The sequence below is a fragment of the Onychomys torridus genome, chromosome 2 (genome assembly GCF_903995425.1).
Source record: "Onychomys torridus chromosome 2, mOncTor1.1, whole genome shotgun sequence".
NCBI lineage: Eukaryota > Metazoa > Chordata > Mammalia > Rodentia > Cricetidae > Onychomys > Onychomys torridus.
The window spans coordinates 126,499,629-126,523,340 of NC_050444.1; the positions used below are offsets into that span (position 1 = coordinate 126,499,629).

At 36.4% G+C, this 23,712-nt stretch overlaps 1 protein-coding gene across 3 annotated transcripts in view; it reads left to right on the forward strand.

Annotated features, from left to right (window-relative positions):
- The window catches only part of Faf1 (Fas associated factor 1), a 345,021-nt gene that overhangs the window by 166,845 nt on the left and 154,464 nt on the right, over window positions 1-23,712 (forward strand). For all 3 annotated transcript variants that reach the window (XM_036177177.1, XM_036177179.1, XM_036177178.1), the window contains exon 8: window positions 1,230-1,316. In XM_036177177.1, coding sequence (XP_036033070.1) covers window positions 1,230-1,316 — 87 coding nt within the window. The remainder of the gene's footprint in view (window positions 1-1,229; window positions 1,317-23,712) is intronic.

Here is a 23,712-nt window from a genome sequence, read left to right on the forward strand (position 1 = left end):
ATATGATATTATTGGAACCATCAGCTTAGGTTTTCATTTGGGATGATGTCAAAGAAATCACCCAACCTGCTTTATATTTGTTCTATGCTGTTGAAACTAAAACATAAAGTAACTTCAGTCCCTTTCCTCTTTAACCGAAATTCACTTTCTTCTCATTAATGAAAACTTGAAATATACCTTTGTTGGATCATAAAGTTATACAATTAAGTTACTTATAAACATTTATAAATGTAGTCAGCTTTCAGTGAACCATTGCCTGAAGTTTCTTAACTGAAAAGTTACTTGAAGTCAGCCAGTGATCAAAAACCAGTCATGATGGGTCTGGAGAGATGACTTAGTGCTTAGGAGTATGTACTGCACTTGCAGAGAACTTGAGAGTTTTCTTTTGGGGTTGGTTTTGTTGTTTGTTTGCTTACAACTTTTTGAAAATTTCATACAATATATTGGAGTCTGATTTGTTGTGGGAGCCCACAGAAGCTTCATTGTGAGAACTTAGGGTCAGAGAATCTGAACTTGCTTTACCCGGCAGGGCTGCTTAAGGAGATGATTTGACCATGAGTGTGGTTACCAGGTGTTAGGAAGGGTCTACACTTGGCTGTACGTTACTACTTTGATCTTGCAAGGGTGAGAAGTCTTTTGCCTCTCTCCTTGGCATATTATAAAAGTCCTTTTCAATAAAGGATGAGGCTGGTGGATATTGACCCAGGCTTTCCCAAAGCTATCCTGTCTTTCTGTCTTCTTGTCAGCTAGGTTCTATCTGTCATTTCTTAGTTACTCTCTCCTCCATCTAAGAACCCTTCAGAAGGTGGAGGCAGGACTCCCACAGTGTATGTTGGCTAACTATTCCTGAACATAAGGAAGGATACACTTGTATCTTCAGCTCCAGGGAATCTAAGCCTCTAGCTTCTGAATGCACCAATACTCACATTCACATGTCTGTCTATACACACCCATGCATACACTAAAAAAAAAAAAAAACACCACACACACAAAGAAAGTTATTTTTTGAAATATTAGTTATTAGTTCACCTAACCTTTATTGAAATACTGCTCTTTCAGTTATTCTATTTTTTAAACTTTTGTAAAATTTTCTGACTTGTATTCTAAATTATTGATTTGAAGCTAAAAGAAAATATGAAACATGTTTTATGTTAAATAAATGAATTAAAGTTACTATGATTAAAATAACATCAAAATCCTATTATAATCCTATTGCTTTCTTTTTGTAGGTAAAGAGAAATGTGTATGACCTTACAAGCATACCTGTTCGACATCAGCAATGGGAGGGCTGGCCAGCTTCTGCCTCTGATGACTCAGTAAGTTACAGTCTAGTTTATAACCTCACTGTGCAGTGCATTTGGCGTTTACAAGCAGAATCAAATGCTTTTGAAATTTCCATTGAAAGAACTTTTTATTTACGTCAAGTCATGTAAAAAATTTTTTAAAATTATAATAGTTTGAACACATTTATAGAACAAATGTCATAAGCCAAGCATATTAACATTATTTTGGTAATGATTTGTATCAGTGTCAGGAACTTAATATTTCTTGATTTGACTTAAACTTTTCTTTGATGAGAATATCTCTGGTTATTAATAAGATGTTTGAGGTGAAGAAAAAACTTCCCTAAATTATAGATATTTCAAAATCAACCAAACACATATACATATACACATACATACATATTTATGTTCGTATGTACATATGTATGTGTGTGTATGTGAATAGTCTGGTGCTTTAAAAATTGCTACATTTTACAGTTGATATAAATAGCACATATCTTTAAATAGTTCTATACATTTATTACAATAAAAAATCAAGAAAATATTAGCTTGTTATCTGACAATGATATCATGTTTTAAATACTTTCTGTTATAAATTTGGAAACCCTTTTCCATCTCTGCCATTTTTTCCAATAATTAACTCTTTTCCAAAACAATACATTTTTTAATCTTAAGCCCACTGACTTGAAGTTTTGTTTTATCTCTCACCATATTTACTTACCTGTTCAAAACAGATAACTGTCTTGTTTTGGGGTTGGTTTTGTTGTTTGTTTGTTTAAAACTTTGTTTTTGAACACTGGATACAATATATTGGAGTCTGATTTGTGTTGGCTAACCATTCCTGAACATACGGCCCATTATCACTCCATTGGAGAAAACTGATTTTCCCCCTCCTAGCAGATATTGATTGCAAGTAACTTCTTAGGTATGGATGGGAGTTTGTGTCCACTTTTCCTTCTCTATGCTATGCTAGGATTTTGTTTGACTTAAGTTTGTGCACCAGGTAGTATTCAAAGTTTGTGTGCACATCAGCCCTCTTGGGTCTGTGACTGTTTCCCTTGAGGTTGTCTACCACTTCTGGCTCATGTGATTATTCTATCCCCTCTTCCGCATAGATCCCTGAGCCTTGAGGGTAGGGGTGTGATATAACATTCCAGTTAGGGCTGAGTGCTCCAAAGTCTCTTCCTGTCTGCACTTTGTCCAGCTGTGTGTCTCTGCTAATTATGCTTCTCTGATGAGGTCTGAGTGATGCATTGACATGGGTATAGCAGTATGTCATTAGGAATCAGTCACTTTATATGTATGTATCTGTTGGTGGTGGAGGACAGAAGAGGGGGTCATATCCTCTGGAACTCAACTTAGAGGTAGTTGTGAGCCCCCCAGTGTGGGTGCTAGGAACTGAACTCAGGTCCTCTGGAAGAGCAAGAGGTGCCTATAACTACCGAGCTATCTTTCCAGCCCATAAACATTTTAAAATGCAAATCCCTGTGTCTTTCTTAGGGTCCTGTTTTCTAGGTAGCCTCCTTGGAGTTATGAGTGGCAGGCTAGTCATCTTTGTTTTACATCTAGTATCCTCCTATGAGTGAGTACATATCATATTTGGCTTTCTGAGTCTGGGTTACCTCAGGATGATTTTTTCTAGATCCATCCATTTGCCTGCAAACCTCATGATTTCACTGTTTTTCTCTGCTGAGTAGTACTCCATTGTGTATATGTACCGCATTTTCTTTATCCATTCTTCAGTTGAAGGGCATCTAGGTTGTTTCCAGGTTCTGGCTATTACAAACAATGCAGATATGAATATAGCTGAGCAAGTGCCCTTGTGGTATGATTGAGCATTCCTTGGGTGGCAGTTTATTTATGAAGATGTTATTTGAGTCTAGTTATAAACAGTGTGCCTTTGGAAAAATGCTTGGGTTTCAAAATTAAAAAGAAACAGAAAACAGTAGGCCTCTTTGCTATTACTTGTATAATAGTATGACATTAGAAGTATTGGTGGGTGGCCACCGACAAAACAAGGCTGTAGGTGCTGCTGCTTTGTAAGTTTTGTGTGCTGGCTTCGGTGGTTTATTTAATTGTTTTTCCCGTTATGGTCTAAGAAGATATGAAAAGTAGAAATGCTCTTAGTGTTTAAACTCATTATAAGACATAAAGACCATTATTAGAAGTCCATAATTTAAAATTCAAGCACATCACTAAAATTCTCTAAAGCTCGGCCACTTTCCACCATTTTTGTGGAGATTAATGATAACGTATTTATATTGTGTGGCTTATAGTAGGCATTAAAGACCTCAGTCAGTCAGCATTGTTCTTAAGATAGCTCATGATAGGCAAGAACTGACTGATATGAGCGTATGAAAGAATATCTGAAATTTGCTACAAAATTACCTGCGGAGTGAGGAATGAGTGAGAATAGAGACAGTCCAGATTATCCATATACTGGGTAGTACTGAATCTGAGTAATATATGTGGTTGATATATCTGAAGTTTACTGTAATTTAAAGTCCATAGTAACTAGCTGAGGTGACAATAGAGACAGAAGATGATGGAGAAAGTCTTAATATTCAAGGCTGCCCAGGCTGTAGAGTAGATCCAAGAGCTCTAAGTTTAGGTAAAAAATGGTTTTGACCCCACACTTGCAGAAACCAGGAAATATGCTGATAAAGTACAAACAAACTCAAAAGTAACAGGAAAAGTAAGCAAAATAGGACATATTCCTTTGTACTAAAGTACCTTATACATTATGTGTTCTAATTTATTGAATTAGTTTAATAAGTCTTTTTATGAGACCCATACTTTAATATTTGTGTAAGATTTTACTTTTAGCAGAGAATTGCAATGTAATTCCATTACTGTAGGAAAACATAAGAAGCAGGTTAAGTTGACAGTAACCAGAAATGCAACCCTACCTGAGGCTGTATTGGTCACAGCAGGCATGAGAGGGAATCCCCATTAAGCTTCATCCTGTTGCCTCATTATTCATATTTGCACCTTTTCCCAAGACCTGTGAAGTGGTGCCTGCCCACACTTCCCGAGAGCAAATGTTGCCACATTGGCAGGATGTGCCTTGAGCTGCATGATTTGACACAACAAAGATGTTTAGGGCAGGCGGCAGCTTTTAACTAGTGCCACAGGATCTACCAGCTCCAGTGCTTGAGTGGAGGCCAAAATGTCAGAACTATGGTTTTGGAGAGTGTCTAGCCAAATGTCAGAAACTGTTGTTTCATTAGGACCTTAAAAACATGGAAAGCTAGTGCTTTACAAGTAATGTATTTTGTTGCAGGTGGAGGTGTTTTTAATACTTACTGAAAACACTCAAGTGGAGGCATCTGCTACAAAACAACAAGCTAGTCCTCACAGCTTAGGGCATGAATTGGGTACAGCTGAGAAATGTCAGCTGTGTAAACAGTCTGAAATGTGTTACCAACAAAAATATAATTAATTTCTTTCCAGGACAGTATGCCATAACTTAATACTTAGGATAGCTTAACATTCAGTGACAAGTACCTGAAACCTTGCTTCTTGCTGCCAGGCTAGAAGATGGACTACAAAGGTCACTAAAAGTGAACTTTTTACACTTTTGCTGCTTGATTGCAGGAGTTTTTATGTGGCTTTGATTATTACAGAACATGCATACAGTGGCCTCCTCCATGAATTTATGGAAATATAACAGACCAAGAAACTCATCAGTTTTGGGTGATGGAAAATGTTATAAACTTAAATTATAGTAAATTGAATTGAACATTTAAAATGAGTAAATGACATAAAAGTTTGCATCCAGATAGCTTTTTGTCCTCTTGAGGAATGGTAAAAAAGGATTATTTTATAATATTTCATTTATGTTTTTATACTGTATGAAAAATACCTGGTAGTAACAAAGAAAGGGTATTCTTCAGTATAGTTGTTATTAATTTTTGACTTAGAAAACAGGAAAAAGGAATGAACTTTGTGTAATTAGATTTTTGTACTGTCTTAAAGTGCCTCAGAACCTGATAGACTTCAGTCTTTTGCTGTTTTCCAGCTACTAAATGATGTCAGCAATTCCTGACATTGTTGCCATCTCTTCAGATTTAAAACATGTCTTTTCTTGTAGCTATATTCAATGGGGCATGAGATCCTGTATGTCTGGTAGTTCCTTGCACTCTTTCATCAGGAGACTGGGTGTCCAGAGCTTCAGCAGTAGCAGAATGTTATCATGTTGCGAGTGTTCAACTGTGAGACAAGGAGTTGCAAGGAGGTGCAATCTCATCTAACACATGAGCGAGGACCCAGTCGGCTTCCATAGAGTAGAAATAAGTTTAACACTACAAACGATGTCTAGACATCTTATTATAATGCAATTTGAATATATGTTCATTTAAAGTAATGCTTATAAGGCGGGAGCATCATGCAGTTTTAATATTTTATTTTAATCTTTATTGTCCTTTTTCTCTTGAGATTACCAGTGATCCTCCATAGCTCTATCATTGGCTAAGGAATGTTAACTCCAAAATTGAGAAATTAGTTTAGAATCAGAGGTTAGAGACTACATGTGTGTTAGTGGTCAGGAAACAACTTTTTCTTTTTTTAAATAAACTCTTTTTTATCATTATTTTTATATGCATTGGTGTTTGACCTGCATGCATGTCTTTGTAAGAGAGTCGGATCTACTGGAACTTGAGTTACAGACAGTTGTGAGCTGCCATGTGGGTGCTGAGAATTGAACCTGGGTTCTTTTGAAGAGCAGACAGTGCTCTTATCCACTGAGGCCTCTCTCCAGCCCAGGAAACAACTTTTTAAGTATTTTCACATCAACAATGCAAGATCATTCAAACAAATCCAGTACCCAGTGGCATCTCTGTAAAAATAAAGCAAAATTTACACACACACACCTTTTAAAATAATAATAATAGTAAAAAGTCTGTGAATGGAGGAATGCCCCTTGGTTTGATCTTTCTTATGGAACCATTTTCTTCTGTGATTTCTTCCTAACTTGACACCTTGTAGTAAACAGATGTCAAGTTACAGCCATTTTCCTGAGCAGGTGCCCCTGCCCTTTTCTTATAGAAGATGCTGTCCCAGTGCCGACTCCCACAGCTACCATATATTTACACTTTGACATTATTAACTAAATAAATTTATAGGCTTCTATGCGGCTACCCTAATCCATTCCTGCACAGTTAGTATTTCTGAACTGTATCATGAAATGACACTCACCTCATCTACTTATCTTCCACAGCCACCCATTATCTTCTTTTTTATGTGCAGATTTTTATGCCAGCATTCAGAGTCCTCTATTCATTGTTCTCACAACTTTCCATCTAGGTTTGTCTTGCATGCAGGCCAGGATTTAATGATGTGAGTGAGAGGTGGGGAGAAAAATAAATTAATGAATTAGAACACAGGTGAGCAAACCAATCTGAGTTCATTGAATTTCAACATTGGTATTATTTGGATAAGTTGCAGAAGGTAAGTTATCATCTACAAAGTGAAGGTAATATTCACATCTTTGAAAATCTATTGTGAAGATTCAGCAAGTAGGTCACATAATATGAAGGTTCCATTTTTGCTTGTTTTGTTTTTAACATAGGATCTTTGTAACGTGAGTTTTAAAAGGTCTTACTAAACAAACAAACAAATAAACAAAAAACCCAGAGCCAGATATTGGGGTGAAACCTGAAAGATCAGAGAAACAGAACAAGCCAGCCAGGTTCTTACCTATATGAAATCCTCAGCTTCAAGAGCGACTTCTGTTTCCCCATGCCTTAATATACCTTTCTGTGTCCTGCCATATTACTTCCTGAGATTAAAGGTCTGTGTCCTTCCCAAGCAAAGACATGAGATCTCAAGTGCTGGGATTAAAGGTGTGTGCCATCACTGCCTGGCTCTGTTTCCAGTGTGGCCTTGAACTCAGTGATAAGATTAAGGATGTGTGCCACCACTGTCTGGCCTCTATGTCTAATCTAGTGGCTGGCTCTGTCCTCTGATCCCCAGATTAAGTTTTATTGGGGTACACAGTATATCACTACAGATCTTCTTTAGCCCAGTTTTGTTTTGACTTTATGATTGTCCTGCTTCAGACTCTGGTGTGCTGAATATGTGGGTGTGTTCTACACTGCTACAGCATAATGCTGTCGTTTTTATAGGACAGATTAGTTACATTTATTTACCTAATGTAAAGGACACACATGATACAATGTAGAGATTGGCAGTTAGGACTGTCAGCCCAAATTGTATTTATCACCTGTTTTTGTCAGTAATGTTTTAGTAGGACACACCCATGCCATTTATTTATACATCGTAGATACTTTCCCGTTATGTTGGCAGGGATGTGGTTGCAACAGAAAACTTCAGGCCCACAGAACCTAAACTACCTCCTATAAGACCCTTTACAGTTTTCAACCCCTGGTGTAATGTCTGGCATTTAGTAGGCATTCAACAAACATTAACTCCCTTTCCCTTGAGTCAACATCTTTATATCACTTGCACACTCAGACTCAGAAGCATTCTTTGAGTAGCTTCAGGGTCATCTGATGCTGTTTAAATTACTTTGTTAACCTGTCTGAGGGCAGCTGGATTTGGGCAATCTTTGGACATTTTCACTGCCTTTTCTTTATTTGACAAGGTCATGGATAATGTTGCTTCTGAATGTAGTGAGACTCAGTAGCTTTGGGAGTTCATTGCCCCTGTCAACATGCAGAGTCTTTTCCAAATAACACAGGCAAAAGCTAAACAGAAGAAAGAAAAAATTTGAAAGCAGAAAAACGAAAGAAAGAAAAAGTTTGGCTTTAAAAGGCAAGCAAAGTTGTGAAACGGACTCTATCCTGTACCGAGTAGAGCAGGAAGTTAGGATCATGGTGAATATACTCAGTGGAAATAATTCCTAAGTAAATGGAAGGGAGAACACATGGAGCAAGTTCCCCTAAGGAACTTCATAAGCACTTAGATCAAATTCTGTGAGTCTTCACTTCAGTTTATTAAAATACAAGGCTGGCTAGTGTTGCTTCTGCCTCTGAAGTTGTAACTGCTCTGACAATTTTCTTCCTTGTGTACACAAATAGAAGAAGGATAAAATATGTTTCTCAGGGGAGTTTTGTTTTGTTATGAGTGAGATTGGGTCTCACTACATAGCTCAGGCTGGTTTTAAGCTGTTCTGTCCTCCTACCTCAGCTTCCCAAGTCCTGAGGTGACAGGCTTTTGCCACTGCATACAGCTTTAGATGTCTGTCAGGCATCTCACCACAGGTAGGCGTATAACAAGAAAGACAGTCTGACCCATAATCAGGACAGACTTCAGTAGGTAGACATATGCATAGAAGACTTTGATAATGAAATCAGCAACTGTGAACTTTAAACAGCTATTATACATACTATGAATTTGCCCATGGATTTTTTTTTTTGAAAGTGAGAAAATTATTTAATTGATGCACAAAACAACTTATAGCACCACGGAGCACAGCTGCATGGAACCATTTAGCGTAGGATCTGACAGCTTTACAGTGAGGAACTTTTGAAGCTAGTCTTGTAATGATAGATATTTGCAATAATGGTTCTGTGTCACCAATAGAAAGTTCAACTTGTGCGATGTATTTTGTTTGAGAAGATGGTGCCTTATGTAACATAGTTCACAAGGATTTTCAACAAAATGTTAAAATATTTAACATTAAATAAGGTAACCTTAAGTTTTGGTAACTTCACTCAGCGGGAGCTCTCCTTTTTCCAATGTTGCTGAAAGAAATGAAAAAAAAAAGGGCTATTTTGTTTGGCAATCTAAAAGTCTTGAATTTATGTTGGAAATTGGGTTTTTCTACACTTTGGAATGCATGCTGGATGCCCTGGTATATGTGGTTTGCCCATGGATTTAAATGAAAATGCAAAGTTAATGAGGGGATAACAAATATATAAAATAAAATATACTTCTAGAGATAAGCAGTGCAGTATCAGAAATGAAAAATGCCTTTACATAAGATGAGTAGCAAGATAGAAATGCAGGGTGGTACAGGCACTGCGGGAAACAGTCAAACTGTGGTCATACTCTCCACATAAAGTTGATTTTGCAGACATTAAAAATGCAAATGTCAGCTGCACACCTATAGTCCTAACACTCAGAATGCAGAGGCAGGCAGATCTCTGAACTCAGGCCAGCTTGGTCTCCTGCCTCAAAACAAAACAACAAGAGCAAATGTTAAAGGGTTCTGAAGCTTCCTCTAAGCTTCTATAGAGCACCAAAGCCAGGCAGCTTCTAGCAGGGTCCTTTTCATTCCTGAGTGGGCACTGCATAAAGCAAAGCCTGGATTGTATGTCTTAGTTAGGGTTTCTGTTACTATGACAAAACACCATGAGAAAAAGTAACATGGGAAGGAAAGGGTTATTTCAGCTTAAAATTCTCAGGTCATAGTCCATTACTGAGAGTTAGTACTTAGAGTGGGAAATCAAGGCAGGAACTGAAGCAGAGGCCAAAGAGGAACTCTACTTACTGTCTTGCTCCCCAATGCTTGCTTAAGTTTGCTTTCTTCCTTTTTCTTTCTTTCTTTCTTTTTTTTGTTTTTGTTTTTGTTGTTGTTTTTTTGAGACAGGTTTCTCTGGGTAACCCTGGCTGTCCTGAACTAGCTCTATAGACCAGGCTGGCCTTGAACTCACAGATTCACCTGCTTCGGCCTCTGAAGGGCTGGTAAAGGGGTGCACCACCACTACCTGGCTAGTTTGATTTCTTAAAGCACCCAGAACCACTATCCACAGTGGGCTGGGCCCTCCCACATCACTTATCAATCAAGAAAATGCCTCATAGGCTTGCTTAAAGGCCAATCTAGTTGAGGTAGTTTTCTCAATTGAAGTTCCCTCTTTCCAAATGACTCTAGTTCGTATTTTGTTGACATAAAATTAGCACAGTGCCGTAGAGACATGAAAACATTAGGAATGTGGGATATTAAGTGAAAAAAACTGTTCGAAAAGAGTGATCACGTGTGTTTTAGATAGTAGAACTATAGGGATAAGTCTACTTCCATTTGTTGGAGCCCAGGCTATGCCACCTCAGTCCTAGGTCCCAGGTATAGGACTGAAGGGTTTGGTGTTTGTCCTACTGGGTTTGCTTTGGTCTGATTTTTTCCCCATGTTCTCAGTCCTGCCAATATATTGAAAGTATATAACTTGATTTTCTTTAACTTGTATTTCTATTTTTTAGTTATGTATTTCATTTAATACTCATACATGTATATAATGTGTGTGGATCTATTTCAGCCTCCATCCTTCTTCTCCAGTTCATTGCTTCCCCACCTTTTCCCTTCTAACTTAGTCTTATTTCTTACTTCTTAGCCTCTTAATTTGATACCCATTGAGTTCATTTAGTGCTGCCTGTGTGTGCATGGATGTGGACAATTTACTGGAACATGAGCAGCCTTTGGGCCCACATCCTCGAGGAAAAGTGACTTCCCCTTTCCCAGCAGCCACCAGTTGCCAATAGCTCCTCAGATGGGAGTGGAACTTCAGAGCTTCTCCGTTATCTAAGCTGGAATCTTGGCTGCTTCATCTTGTGCAGGTCTTATGCGTGCAGTTTTACCTGTTTTGAACTCATGTATGCAACAGTGCTGTTATGTCTAGTGAATACTGTTTCACTACAGATATGCACTCCAACTTTTGAGAAGTGTTGAGGATTCCAGTGTTTAATACAATTCTGGCATTTTAAAATTGTTTATGTACATGTATGTGTATAGTGTACATGTGTGCATGCATATATGCCTCTGTGTGTGTGTGTGTGTGTGTGTGTGTGTGTGTGTGTGCGCACACACACATGCTTGTGTATATATGCATGCATGTGCACACTCAGATAAACATATATGACATGTGACTGAGGGCACATATATACACAGTGTTTGTATGGAAGTCAGAAACAACTTTATGGTCTCCTTTTAAGTGGGTTCTAGGAATGGAACACAGTTGTCAGGCTTGAGATTACTCTTAGCCACTGATTCATTTTACTGGTCCCCAGTTCTCTTTTAATGCAGCTTTGAAATTATAATTCTCTTATATTCCTGGGGTTTTCTTGTTTTGTGGTCCTGGTTATCAGACCCAAGTCTCTTGCATCTCATACACAGGCTCTACCACAGAGCTGTGCCCTGCTCATTAATCTTACATCCCTTGGTATCGTATTTGATCCACCTCAGTTTTAAGGCTCTAATTGTCTTAAGAACACTAAGCTACCCTGGAGTAGGGAAATATGCTGAAAATGCTGTTGTTTCTTTGTAGTTCTAGTTGTAGTGGGACAATAGACAAACTAAGGTCCATCTTTTTGTCTTCTTAAATTGTTAATTATTCAATAAAAGAAACAGAAGCCAAAAGTTGCCTTGATTCTCCTTTGTAAGTTGTAAGGTTAGCACTTGTGTCTAAATATAAGTGAATTTGAAAATTTCACCATAGCATATTGCTTTATTTATATGTATGTTCTTTAGTAGAAGCCATATTATAATAAAGAAATAGGGAATAAGTAGTAATAGTATATTTTGCCACAGTTATTTAAATAGTGTTCAGAGGTATTTAGACATTTATGCAATAGTATTTACTTAGTAAGGTACATTTGATATATGTGATCTCATTTAAACCAAGCACTAGATCATGAATAAATAATCTTTGATAGAAGTATAATACAGAGTATTTTATATTTACTATTTCCCTAAATTTTTGTCAGGATTACTTCAGACTACCTTTTCCTTTAAATAGGAAGCAAAAAAAGTACTGGTGTAGTTTCTTTTCATGAGCCTATGACCTATTTGAGGACAAGAAGTGGTTCTGACTCGTTTCCTTCTACTCTGAACTGTCCAGTGTAGCCTGTGGCACAAAATAACAGGGAATACTGCTTCTATTCATACTGAATATGTCACTGAATAGCCATAACTAACTGCTGGACAAGTATTTCTGTATATACAATTTCTTGTTTTAGAGATACACCCTTTTGTGTTTAGAAACCAGAGATTTTTCATCTGTTCCCGAGAAAGGTCCTTTTTTGGAACCTGTTCCTGACCCTGTTCTAGAAGGTTGTTTCTAGTACATATGTGTAGCACTTAATCTTTGGCATTTGTGTTTGCAAGTTAACACGCTGTCGATTGCATTTGAACAGGTGTAACATGTGTGATAAGATTTCTTAACAAGTCATTTTTTTTTTGAGCAGTCGAAATATGAATGTGAAGAGTGGTAGTTTATTACATTGTACTTTTAGACCTGTGGGTTTTAGATATTATGAATTGCCTGTACTTCTGTGTTTGAGAAAGATAGTGAAAAATAGAATCATAACCAGTTTGGACTCTAAAAAATTCTATGGGATTTTGTGATGTGATGAAAAGGGGATGTATACACAGTTTGTTTGATTGGCTGTAAATTCTTAGACATTTTCTACTATAAAAAGAAACCTTAAAGATAGCACCCATGCATGGAAAAGGTCTTTTGAGCTCAAAGTGAGTTTATAGCAGTCAAATCAATTGCTGTTCTATGACATGGTATTGTTTAATACTTTACATGTAGAAAATAGATATTTAAAAACAAAACAAAACAAGTATCCAGAAGCAATTATTGGTACTGATTCTTCCCAAAGTCAGTGGAAGTCTTTTTGTTCTTTTACTGTTATGATCAACATGAAATGAACTTTTTTTTTTTTTTGCAGTTTATTACTTTCAAAGTACAAATTTGAATGATGTGGATTCAGATGTATAAAAGAGATAAAATTACAGACAGCTTTGAGTGGCAGTTACATATCAAACCTCATGGGAGTTTGACAGGCAACGAATATCGTTATTAGACGCTTTTTCCATAATTGCTGACATTTATCCAGTGTTTCACAGTATTTGCTAATGTATTAATGCAGTCAATCTCTGAGAGGCTGCACATGCCTTTTTAGCCCTGGCTTTTATGGGATTCTGAAATTCATAGACCCACAGATACTTATTCCCTGCTGGTTGCCGTAGTGACAGAGCTCAGAGATAAGCCAAGACAGAGCCCTTTTGTGATTGCTTTTCAGGTGACATTCAGCGGCAGCTTGAGTAGAGTGTCCTTTTATAGTTCCTGTAATTCAGAAAATGATAACAGCTTTTTGCTGCTTAGAGGAGAAGTCTGTGCACTGCTCCCAGTGGGATTTTGGTTTGCTGTGGCACTTCATACCAACACCAGCCTGATAAAGTTCTTATTATTGTGGAGATTTCAAAGTGCAAGAGGACTGAATTAATTATGATAGGTTAGAAATACAGGACTTACATTACAAATAAACTTTGAAGAACCATTACATGTTCCTCAAGCATACGTAACAAGTTGATTTAGATACTAATAGTGAGATCTTTAATATGCTGCCTACTTGCTGGTTAATCATACTCACTGTTTTGTCCCCCTGTGTAGACGTTATATGTCATTATTTTCATTTGAAATCTGTTGCTTTGATTTAGAGGCAGATAGCTTAATTTGTACGCTTTCTTAGTCAAGATTGTAATCTTACTATTCTCAGCAGTAATCAAAATGAGCACTTTAAAAAATAGTAATTTATACGAATTGCTTCAAATTCAGAAGAAATATCTGTGGTGAGTGGGAAGAACAATTCAGGAAATAACTGAAGAAAGTAGAGTTCCTTCTGGAAAGATTATTGAGGTCATATGAAGTCATTATTTCCCCCCTGTACCTTTGAAACTGGGCAAGCTAAGTGTCCTGTGGAAGAACCCCAGTCACAGTGAATACGTAGGAGAAACTTTGGGAGCTAGAAGTCGTGTCTGTGGAGTTGATGACAATGAAAGGAGCCCACCCCTGCGAGAAAAGGAGGGGTACTAACTCCAAATTCAATTTGTGATTGAACCAGAAATACAAAACGCTTATATGTGGAGCAAATAGATAAAAAGTATGAGTTGTATTATTGTATTTAGTGATGTACTTTTCAGGCTGTGATTATCCATTTAATCATCTCTGAAAATTTTGTTATCCATTAGAATATCTTTAAGAACATCTCATTCTCAGGATTTTAGAATTAATAGCTATCAGATTGAATTTGTTTTATTGCTACTAAAACAAAGCAAACAAAATGCAGCCAGCGAAGGTGGTGCTCGGTGTGTTAGAGTGCTTGCTCTGCAGATGTGAGGTCTGCACCTAAAACCCATGCTAAAAACTGGGCATGAATACTTGTGTCTCATGCTCTAGCATTCAGGGGCAGGAAGACATGGGTTCCAGGAACAGACTAGCCAGCCATCCTAGCTGAAAGGCTGAACTCCAGATTTATCGAAGGACCCTGTCCTAAAGGAGTAAGGAAGGGGGTGATAGAATAAGACACACATCCTCTTCTGTTCTCTACATGAGCACATAAAATACATAGTTTCCTTAAAAAAATAATTGAGACTCTACATTTAAAAAATAGCTACTGTGTCTATATCAAGGGAATTGGTGGCCAGGGATATAATTTGTTGGTAACATTTGCCTACCATGCATGAAACCATGTATTTACTTACCTGGTATCAGCAAAACAAAACAAAATAAAGCCCACAAAACTTTTTGTTAAATTATACTTTCAGAAAAACACAATGAAACTCATGAATGTTTAAGTTGATGAACTTTTACGAATATTCCCATATAACCAGCATTCTGGTGAAGAAAGAATTTCTTCATTCCAGAAGCCCCATTCATGTATGCTTTTTCAACGAGATAGAACTACAGAGTATCGTGCCTGGTTTTGAACATTAGTAAACGGAATCGTAAAGTATACACTGTTTGGTTAGTCCATACCTCAACTTGACTTCCTTTTTGTTTAGCTTTTCATTTGTGAAATAGATCTGTATTCTAATGTATATGTCATTTGTTGTCATGCTATATAACATTGTGTTTAGAGATTATGTAACATTTTTCTATTCTCTTGATGGGGAAAAGGGACAGCCATTTCGGTAGTTTCCAGTTCTGCAGTGTCTGGCATACTTGTACAGCTTTAACTCTTCTGAAAGTTCCTTCTTGAATTACCCCTCCTTTCATTCATAGCTTACCACACCTTCCTGCTTTATCATCTCCGTATAGATGTCCTACAGGACATTAAATTCAAAATAATAGAATTGAATTCAACATAATAAAACTTGAATTCACGTACTGCTTGGCCATATCTAGACCTCATCTGAAGCTCCCTGGCTTCATAAATGACACCATCATTTATCCTAATTCTGTACATTGAAAGTTATCCTTAATGCATGTCTAAATTCCCACAATGCTTGACTCCTACATGGTCTTCCAGTTTTGTACATCTCCACTGTTTTTCCTAGTATACACTACTAACTGATTATTGAATCTGGATTTTCTTTCAGAAGTCTCCAAACTAAACTTTTGTGTCATTCTTGCTTCCGTTCAGTTAGTTCTTCATACAACATGAGAATACAATTTTTAAAAAAGATAAAGCCCTACCCAAGCTATCTCCCTACTTGAATTATCTCAAGTAAAGGCCAAATTCCTTAACTTGTTGACTATGGCTTTATGGCTTGCTCTCTCTGATTCTTGTTTTAGGTCATTGTACTATTGCCTCTTGTTCTCTATTCTCTGTCATCTCCATTTTGGGAGGCTAGTTCTTCAAATTTCATGAGTCTTTAATTCTTCCCCAAAATATCTCCTATGTCATTTGCATTAATTCTTTCAACTCAGCTATTTTTTCATTGAAACTATCGTTTCATTGTTTTTTAAAACACAGTTGTGATTTTATATGCCATTATTTCCTATTTTGGAATAATCTACCACATTTTTGTTCTTTATTAATAGAGTGTATCCCTCACGTGTGCTGTAAAGAAAACCCAGAGTATTATGCATATTAAGCAATTACTTGTACAGTTTAACTGTATAGCTCCGGCCTTAAAAAAATTCTTTTGAAGTGATATCACTGTGGTACACAGACTGTCCTTTAGATAATGGGGACTTAAATAACTTTAATAAATAAATAAATCTCCACAAACTCCGATTCCCCATTTTTAAAACTAGTTAATATACATTTCAAATAAGCTAATACTTATGGGAATGTGCTTCAGAATGTAACATACCATGAGAATGGAGAAAATTTTCATAACTATTCCAAAGAGGTAGACTCTTGCTAGTGAAGATTATGCATCTCTAAATTTTACTTTGATCCCAGAATGATGCAAACAGATGCTGGAAGTATTTTGGCTTCATTTCTAACCCTTTCAGTCTCTTGATCTGACTCCCTTGTAGTTCTTCTATTTCTTCCATTGTTGCAGCTGTCATCATTTTCTTCTGTTTTCATGTCTCCCTTTCTTGCTTTGCTAACTCTGTGTATCAATTTTTGTGGAATATGACATATTTTTGTTAAATGCATTAATAACATTAATCACCTGCTTCAAATCATTAATGTTTCTCTATTGCCTACAGTATAAGCACCTAAACTCCTACAGAGCTCTGAAGTTTAGAGGTACATAACTAGGTAGAACATTGTAAAGTTGTATCTCCATTAGAAATCCATTTCCAGTTTGTCTGCCAAAAAGCCTCTTTTAGAACTTTTTTGGTTGAGTTACACCAGCCCATTGCTGTGTGTCCTTTCATTAGTGAGGAATTTTTAAATCTAATCCAAAATTCCTGAAAAATTCAAACTACAAAATGGCATGTTATTCTCCAAATGCCACAATTGCAATGAATTGTTATAATCCAGTGGAGCCCTCCCATGCTGTCCATTTGGCATTGCTGCTTCAAGTTTAGTAAATGTATTGAGTTATTTGGTGCTCCAGGTTCTGAAGAGGTGAAACTCAATAAAAGTAAGGCTCTATAAAGTTGGGAGCTGGTAAAAATAGCATCAAATACTAAAAGAACATGGTATGGTCATAATAGAGAAGAAGGGACCCAATGTACCAAGGCAGTATTTGATGATGGAGACAACTAGACCTTCAAGCGAGATTTGTGGGATGAGAGTAGAGTCTAGAAGAAACTCCAAGTTGCCTGACTCTTGTGCACAATTGTGCCCACCACTCTTCCCCATGAGCACAGTTACACAATCAACTGTTATCCCTAGGAAATCCAGTTCTTACAGTGTTCCTTGAGGGCATCCCATTTGAGTAGAGATTAGCTCACTGTCATTTGCTACTCAGTTTTTTTTTATGCCATGTAATCTTTCTTAAACCTCAAGGAACTAACTTTGGTGAATGCTTCTTGAGTTCATAAAGCTAAAAGATGTTTTATTCAGCTTGACCCATGACTGACCATGTGGCTATTGCTTTGTATTGTTTACAGTATTGCCTGGTAAGTGCCCCCACCCCCCCCCCCAAACAAATTGCGTAAAAACTTATTGTTAGAAAATTGGAAAAAGTCCAATTTGGGTAATGTCATTTTAGCTGAGGAAGAGTTCATATGACACTATTTAGGAGATTGTTGGCTTATGTGATGGTAATTGTTGTGTTTGAGCATATTGAATGACAAACTGTGGAAAAGGACAAAATGGTACTTTGAACCACAAAAACTCATGGAGCCCCTCTATAATTCATGACCAAGTCTTCTAAATCCTCTGGACTTTGGTTTCCTTAGTAGACAAGTGAACTGTGTTAGAGAATATGCTTTTGCTAGGCACGGTGGCGCACACCTGTAATCCCAGTCCTTAGAAGACAGAGGTAGACAGATACCTTTGAATTCTAGGCCAGTCTGGTCTACATAGTGAGTTACAGGCCAGACAGGACTATGTAGGGAAAACCCGCCCAAATTAATTAATTAATTTTTAAAAAGAAAGAAAAATGTTTATAACTACAACTTAAATGTGTTAAAGTAACTTCAGATTTGCTAATTTGCTAAATCTGTGTTTCCTTATCTGTCACATAGGATATATTAACTTTAGGATTAAATGAAATAACAAATATAAATTGCCTAACTATATAAATACAAAGTTTTCTTTCATATGGGTAAAAGGATTATAGACTATGGAATGAGAACCACTTGAATTAAAATTAAATTCAGGCCTGCTATGAACAAACATTCAGAACTTGTGTTTTTTTGCCTTGAAGATGGAAGTAGTAATACCTCAGAGCTCTTCTATTAACTAAGAGTGAGAATGAATTTTAAATGTATAGCAAAGAGATGTCTGATAAATGTTGAATCCAAAGTTTCCCCTAATTCTAAAATTAAGTGATTCTCTACAATATTAATGTATGCATTTTCAATAAGTGAAGTGGAATAGTTAAAACAGATTTCAATTAATAAATATTCCAGAATGTCAACAGCAATATCATCTTTTAAAAAATAAAGCTTACAGTAATGTTCAAATCATATTTTAGTTATTTATACATTTCAGTCCATTTTCAAAGGAAGATATGTAACATTGTTACTACATATTGCTAAAAACAGTGTCACCTATCAGGGAACTTGACCCTGAGAAGACACATTTATTGTTTATAGCTCTTCTTCTAGGGGTGGCGTCTGTTGATATGTCAGCTGGTGTTGTCAGTTTTCCAGTCTTGTTTAGATTATCATATTTTTGAGATATCATGAGTACAGCTTTTCTGTCAAAGATAGAAGATAACTATCTCACAACTTAATCCTCTGGTTCTTACAATTCCCCCTACCCTTAGCAATGTTCCCTGAGCCTTAAATGTAGGGGCTGTGTTGTAGATGTTTCAGTTGGTATTGGGCACCATACTGTCAGTTGTTCTCTGCATTTTGACTGTTCTGGATTTCTGTAATTAGATGTAGTTAAAAATTATACTGGTCAGCAGTAGTGTGATTTATTTTAGGGTTTATGACTCACCAGCCATGGGTACTTACTAAATTTTTATAAATTACCTCCTCCTATATAGTGGGCCTTAATCCAAGTAGACAGCTGTTGGTTACCACCAAGATTAAGTGCCACTATTGTACTGTTACGGACATCTTGACATTCTGGCCATTTGTTGTTGTTCTTAGGTAGGGTTGTCGATTGCTTTTCTTCCTTTGAGCTTGTATAGCATCTCTGATCACTATGAGAGCTAGACCTCAGGGAGGAGGCTTCCAGGTCAGTTGCAATTCGATTCCTCCAAGTTCTGTGTCTGAAGTATGTGGATTCTTCAGCCTAAGGTCTTATCTTCAAGTTCTGAGAGGCAACAAAGGGCAGTGACATTGCCTATATTATTTTGGGAGTCTCTTCGCTTCCCTGGCCAATGACTCAGAGAGATTTACCATGTCCAGAGATAGGGTTTTTATTAGATAGTCTATGACTCTTGGGGAAAGCATTATTATTTCATTTAAACTGTATGCATTTTTATTAGCTATATTATTCACCCTTATAAACTTGTGAGTCATGCCTAACAAAATCAAGTTGAAATAACATTTGAATTATGCTAATTTTCATGAAGTCCACAAAAATAAACTGTTTTAGAATATAAAGATATTAAATAGTAACATTAAATATAAAACTACTAGTACACCTTTATCAGCAATTGAAATGTTTAAATTACATTTATTTTGAATTTGAGTAGTTTAATTTGGTTTAATTTATTGACATGCTATCTCCTTTGCACTTAGACCTAGTTAGTTATTTGAACTTCTATAATAGTTTTTAATATTTCTTTCACATAAAATGCTTTCTAGGCTTTGAATCATATAACTAGGTAAGCTATATATTTCTTTTAAGATTAGAAGTTTTTTCTATTTTATCTTGGCAAGGAAAGTGGTCAGACTTACTATATTAGTAAGCTGTACAAAGCAACCTGTTTAACCTGTGGTATCTAAAAATACTGTCTTTAAAGGCCTTAGAATCTGGTATCTGAGTATAGATATAACCAGCCTTATGACTCTTTTAAACTAACAAGCATGCACGCGCACCCATGCTGAAGTTTAAATCTTGGAGCCTTGTGCAGGCTAAGCAAGCACTCTACCATGAAGTATACCCTTGACCCATGTCTTAGAAATCAGAGATTTTAGAGGTTTACAAACTAGGGTTAGGTGTAAGCAGAAGTAAAAACAGTTACTTGGCTAAAATGGACTATGAAGGATTAGTTAGGAAGGTGAAGTTAGTTTTTCTCATTTCTAGCTAGTACTGGCTTTTGTTGGTATTTCTAACTTGGTGTAGTTAATCCAGACTACACCTGGTTTAGTAGAATAGAGACCTAGCAGAACTCTGTCCATATGTCTAGTCAAAGTTATTAGCATAAATGCCTGAATTTTGCCAAGGAATTAGATACTGCTGAAAAAATATTGAGAGCTCCTATATTTGCTATCCAAAGATTTCCACAGTGTTTGAGGGGTAAATGGCATCTACTGTTGACTAGACATGAGCCAGATAGCTGGCTGGTACTCCTCATGAATATAAAGCAGGCTTAAGTTGTATCTTTGAATGTGTGAAAGGTTCTGTTCTTATGAGCTGAAGTGACCACGGATTAATACAGTAGCTCTCTTAACATTATGAGGCACTTCCATTAATTAATACAACCTCTTTGTCAAAAAATGGAAGAACCAACTTGAGGTGAAAGCACCTCTAAAATTGATGATTTGGCTAAATTCCCTGTGAATATATTGTGATTATAGAATAAGGCAAAGGGATCCTTGACTCATAATCAAGATTTCCTATGTTGATTTTTTTTAAAGCTTTTGTTTGTAAATGACTATAAATGCTAGAAAATGAAAATTTTCTTAAAAAAAAAATCCTACACTTCTGGTATACCTTTCATTGGTATGATGGTATAAAATATTAAAAACTGTTAAGATGCTGAAATTCTCCATCAGTCTTGCCATATCAAAATTGCCATAAAGCAATTCATTACCAGTAGGTATGATTTTCTGCAAACAATTTCTTTTACTGAATTTCCAGCTCAGTTTTATTATTTTCTCTTTGGCTTTTCATGCATATATAGTTTTTAGAATCTGTTACAAAGCCAGACTCCATTAATTCTGGCTGGCATCCTCCAGCCTCTGTGTTGGGGGGTGGATAGGTGGGTGATGAATATTGAATTTCTTTTACCTTTGAGCATGTAATAGACAATGGACCTTGGACATTTGTGGATAAATTGTACACATTGTGGCAGATACGAATCTGCTCACAGTTATTTTACTAATGAATATTAGCATTGGTTATGATGTATACAAATATTCCAGAATTTTGGATCATCATCTAAATAACAACAAATAATGATGTATGTTGAGCATAGCCTTTATCATCCTGTGTTTTCTTGACTTCAAATTGAAGAAAAAAATGGAATAAAAGACTATTTTATTTATTTTTTAAATCCCCTATCAGCAGAAAGTAATTAACTGAAGATCCACAATTAGCCTCACAGCAGTCCATATTAACCACTTCCTCCATCCTAGGTCTTTCCAGACCTTGTGTAATTCTGAGAATATTTTGCATTTGAAACAGAGGCTTATAATAACTAACCTGAAATATATTTAAGAATGTAGGTGTTTTCTTTTAGGTTAATGTCTACTCTCCAATAATAACTTTCTATTTTGCAAGGGGTTTAAAGACATAGAAGAATGCTTGTTTCCTCTCTGGAGAGTATAAAACTATGCCTTTACCTTGATAAGCTTAGATGTAGCTGCTTTGCTTTGGCTGGAAATTTCATTATTGATTTTAGGTCTTTTGCTACAAATGAATTAACAAAATTAACCACATATTAAAGTAGAGATGATGAAAATTTAAACAGCCAGTCATTACCACTGCTGAATAGTGAACTGTTATTGTTGACTCTACCGTGTGTGTGTGTGTGTGTGTGTGTGTGTGTGTGTGTGTGTGTGTGTGTTTGCCCATGGGTTTGCATATAGAAACCAGAGGTTGACATCTGAATGTTGTCCTCACTCACTTTTCCAATTTGTTTTGAGACAAAGTCTCTCAATGAACTTGGAGCTCAGTATTTCATTTAGCGTGGCCAGTGAGCCCCTGGGATTTGCTTGTCTTTCTTCCCAGTACCTCACTTATCTGTGTGGGCCAACATGTCTATATATTTTAGGTAGGTGCTGGGGATCTGGGGGTTTTCAAGATTGCACAGCAGGCATTTTAACCACTGAGCCAGTCCCTTTTGTTTACCTTTTTGCTTTGGTTTTCTTTAGAAGGAATGTTTTCAGTTGTATAGCAAGCATTCTTGCATAATTCGAATGCTGCATAAAGCTAACCCTGGGAACCTATTCTGTGACTCTCTGGATGTTTTTATGCAACCTGCTTTTGTGGGTTTAAATTATATTTTGTGACACTGTTTTTGTGGTTGAATTAGAAACTTTTTTTTTTTTTTAACATTAAACCTGTGATAAGTAATTGTCACAGTTAGCGCGCTGGTACAATGCTAATTTGAAGTGACATGTCCATACTGGCCCTCAGTAACATGAAGAAGCCTAACAGGTGTGAGGGGTGTGGCTTCCCATGGGTTCTGTTGAACTTCTAACCAGAGAAAAATAGCAGAAAAAGTGAAATGAACCTTGACTAAAGCTGTCAGCAGTAATTATCTCAGCGACACTTTGTGGGGAGATAGAATAAGCACTGCTGCTTTTAGAACCTGAGCACACTGTGTCCAGATAGAGTTCTCTTCCCCCAGTTAACAGAGGGTGCGAATACCTTTCAAGAAGTGTTTATCCACAGAATGTAATTAACAATTACAATGTCATTATAAAGTATACATTTTTAGATATTAATGCATTTTAAATGTCAACACATGGTTTATTTTTATTATTTGCAGTAAGTTTTGATGACTGTTTTTTCATACTTTCTATTTAGTTACCCATTATGATATGAAATCTCTGAGAAAGGATACTTGCACAATCAGAAAAATACTTTCAAGTTCAGTTTGAAGTTAGAGAAATGTTCCGTGTGTTGGAGTGATCTTTATGAAACAGGAAAATGTATATGATAAACTAATAACCTGTGGTCATCATGTGAGTGCTGTTGCATTTGAATGGATTAGGAACCAGCAGAAACTGAATAAATCTTTTTCAGTTTGTTCTCCAAGCACAATTCAGTATTAGTTTATTTTATGGAGTATTTTAAAATTATAATTTATTCAACAAAATAATTCATATGACATTGTTTTTTGTTTTCTTTGTCTGAGAAGTTTCTTTACAAATTTTCTGCCTATAGAAACTACTTTTTTTTTTAAATGATATTTTTTAACAGAAGTTGTCCCTGTCCTCAGCCATACCACATACCACCCTGAATGTCTCCTATCTCTTCTGATCCTGGAAGTTAAGCAGTGTTGGCCCTTGGATGAGAGAAATTACTCCCTTTATTTTTTTTCATTTTTTATCACCTTAAAATACAATTCTATATTTCTGTGATCTAATGAGACCTAGAGATCTAACTTTTTTCATCATAATTTAGCTTTATCATCTTCCACAGCTAGCTAGGATGGCTTGTATTGCATATGAAAATGACACCATTCAGGAAAAATTAGGAATCCACTTTTATTCTGAGTCCACTCTGGCATCTGCTAGCTTTGTGATCTTGGAGGATTCTGAGTCTCATTTTCTTGCCCGTGGAATGGTAATATGTCCAACCATGTCATGTTCCTCATTACCAG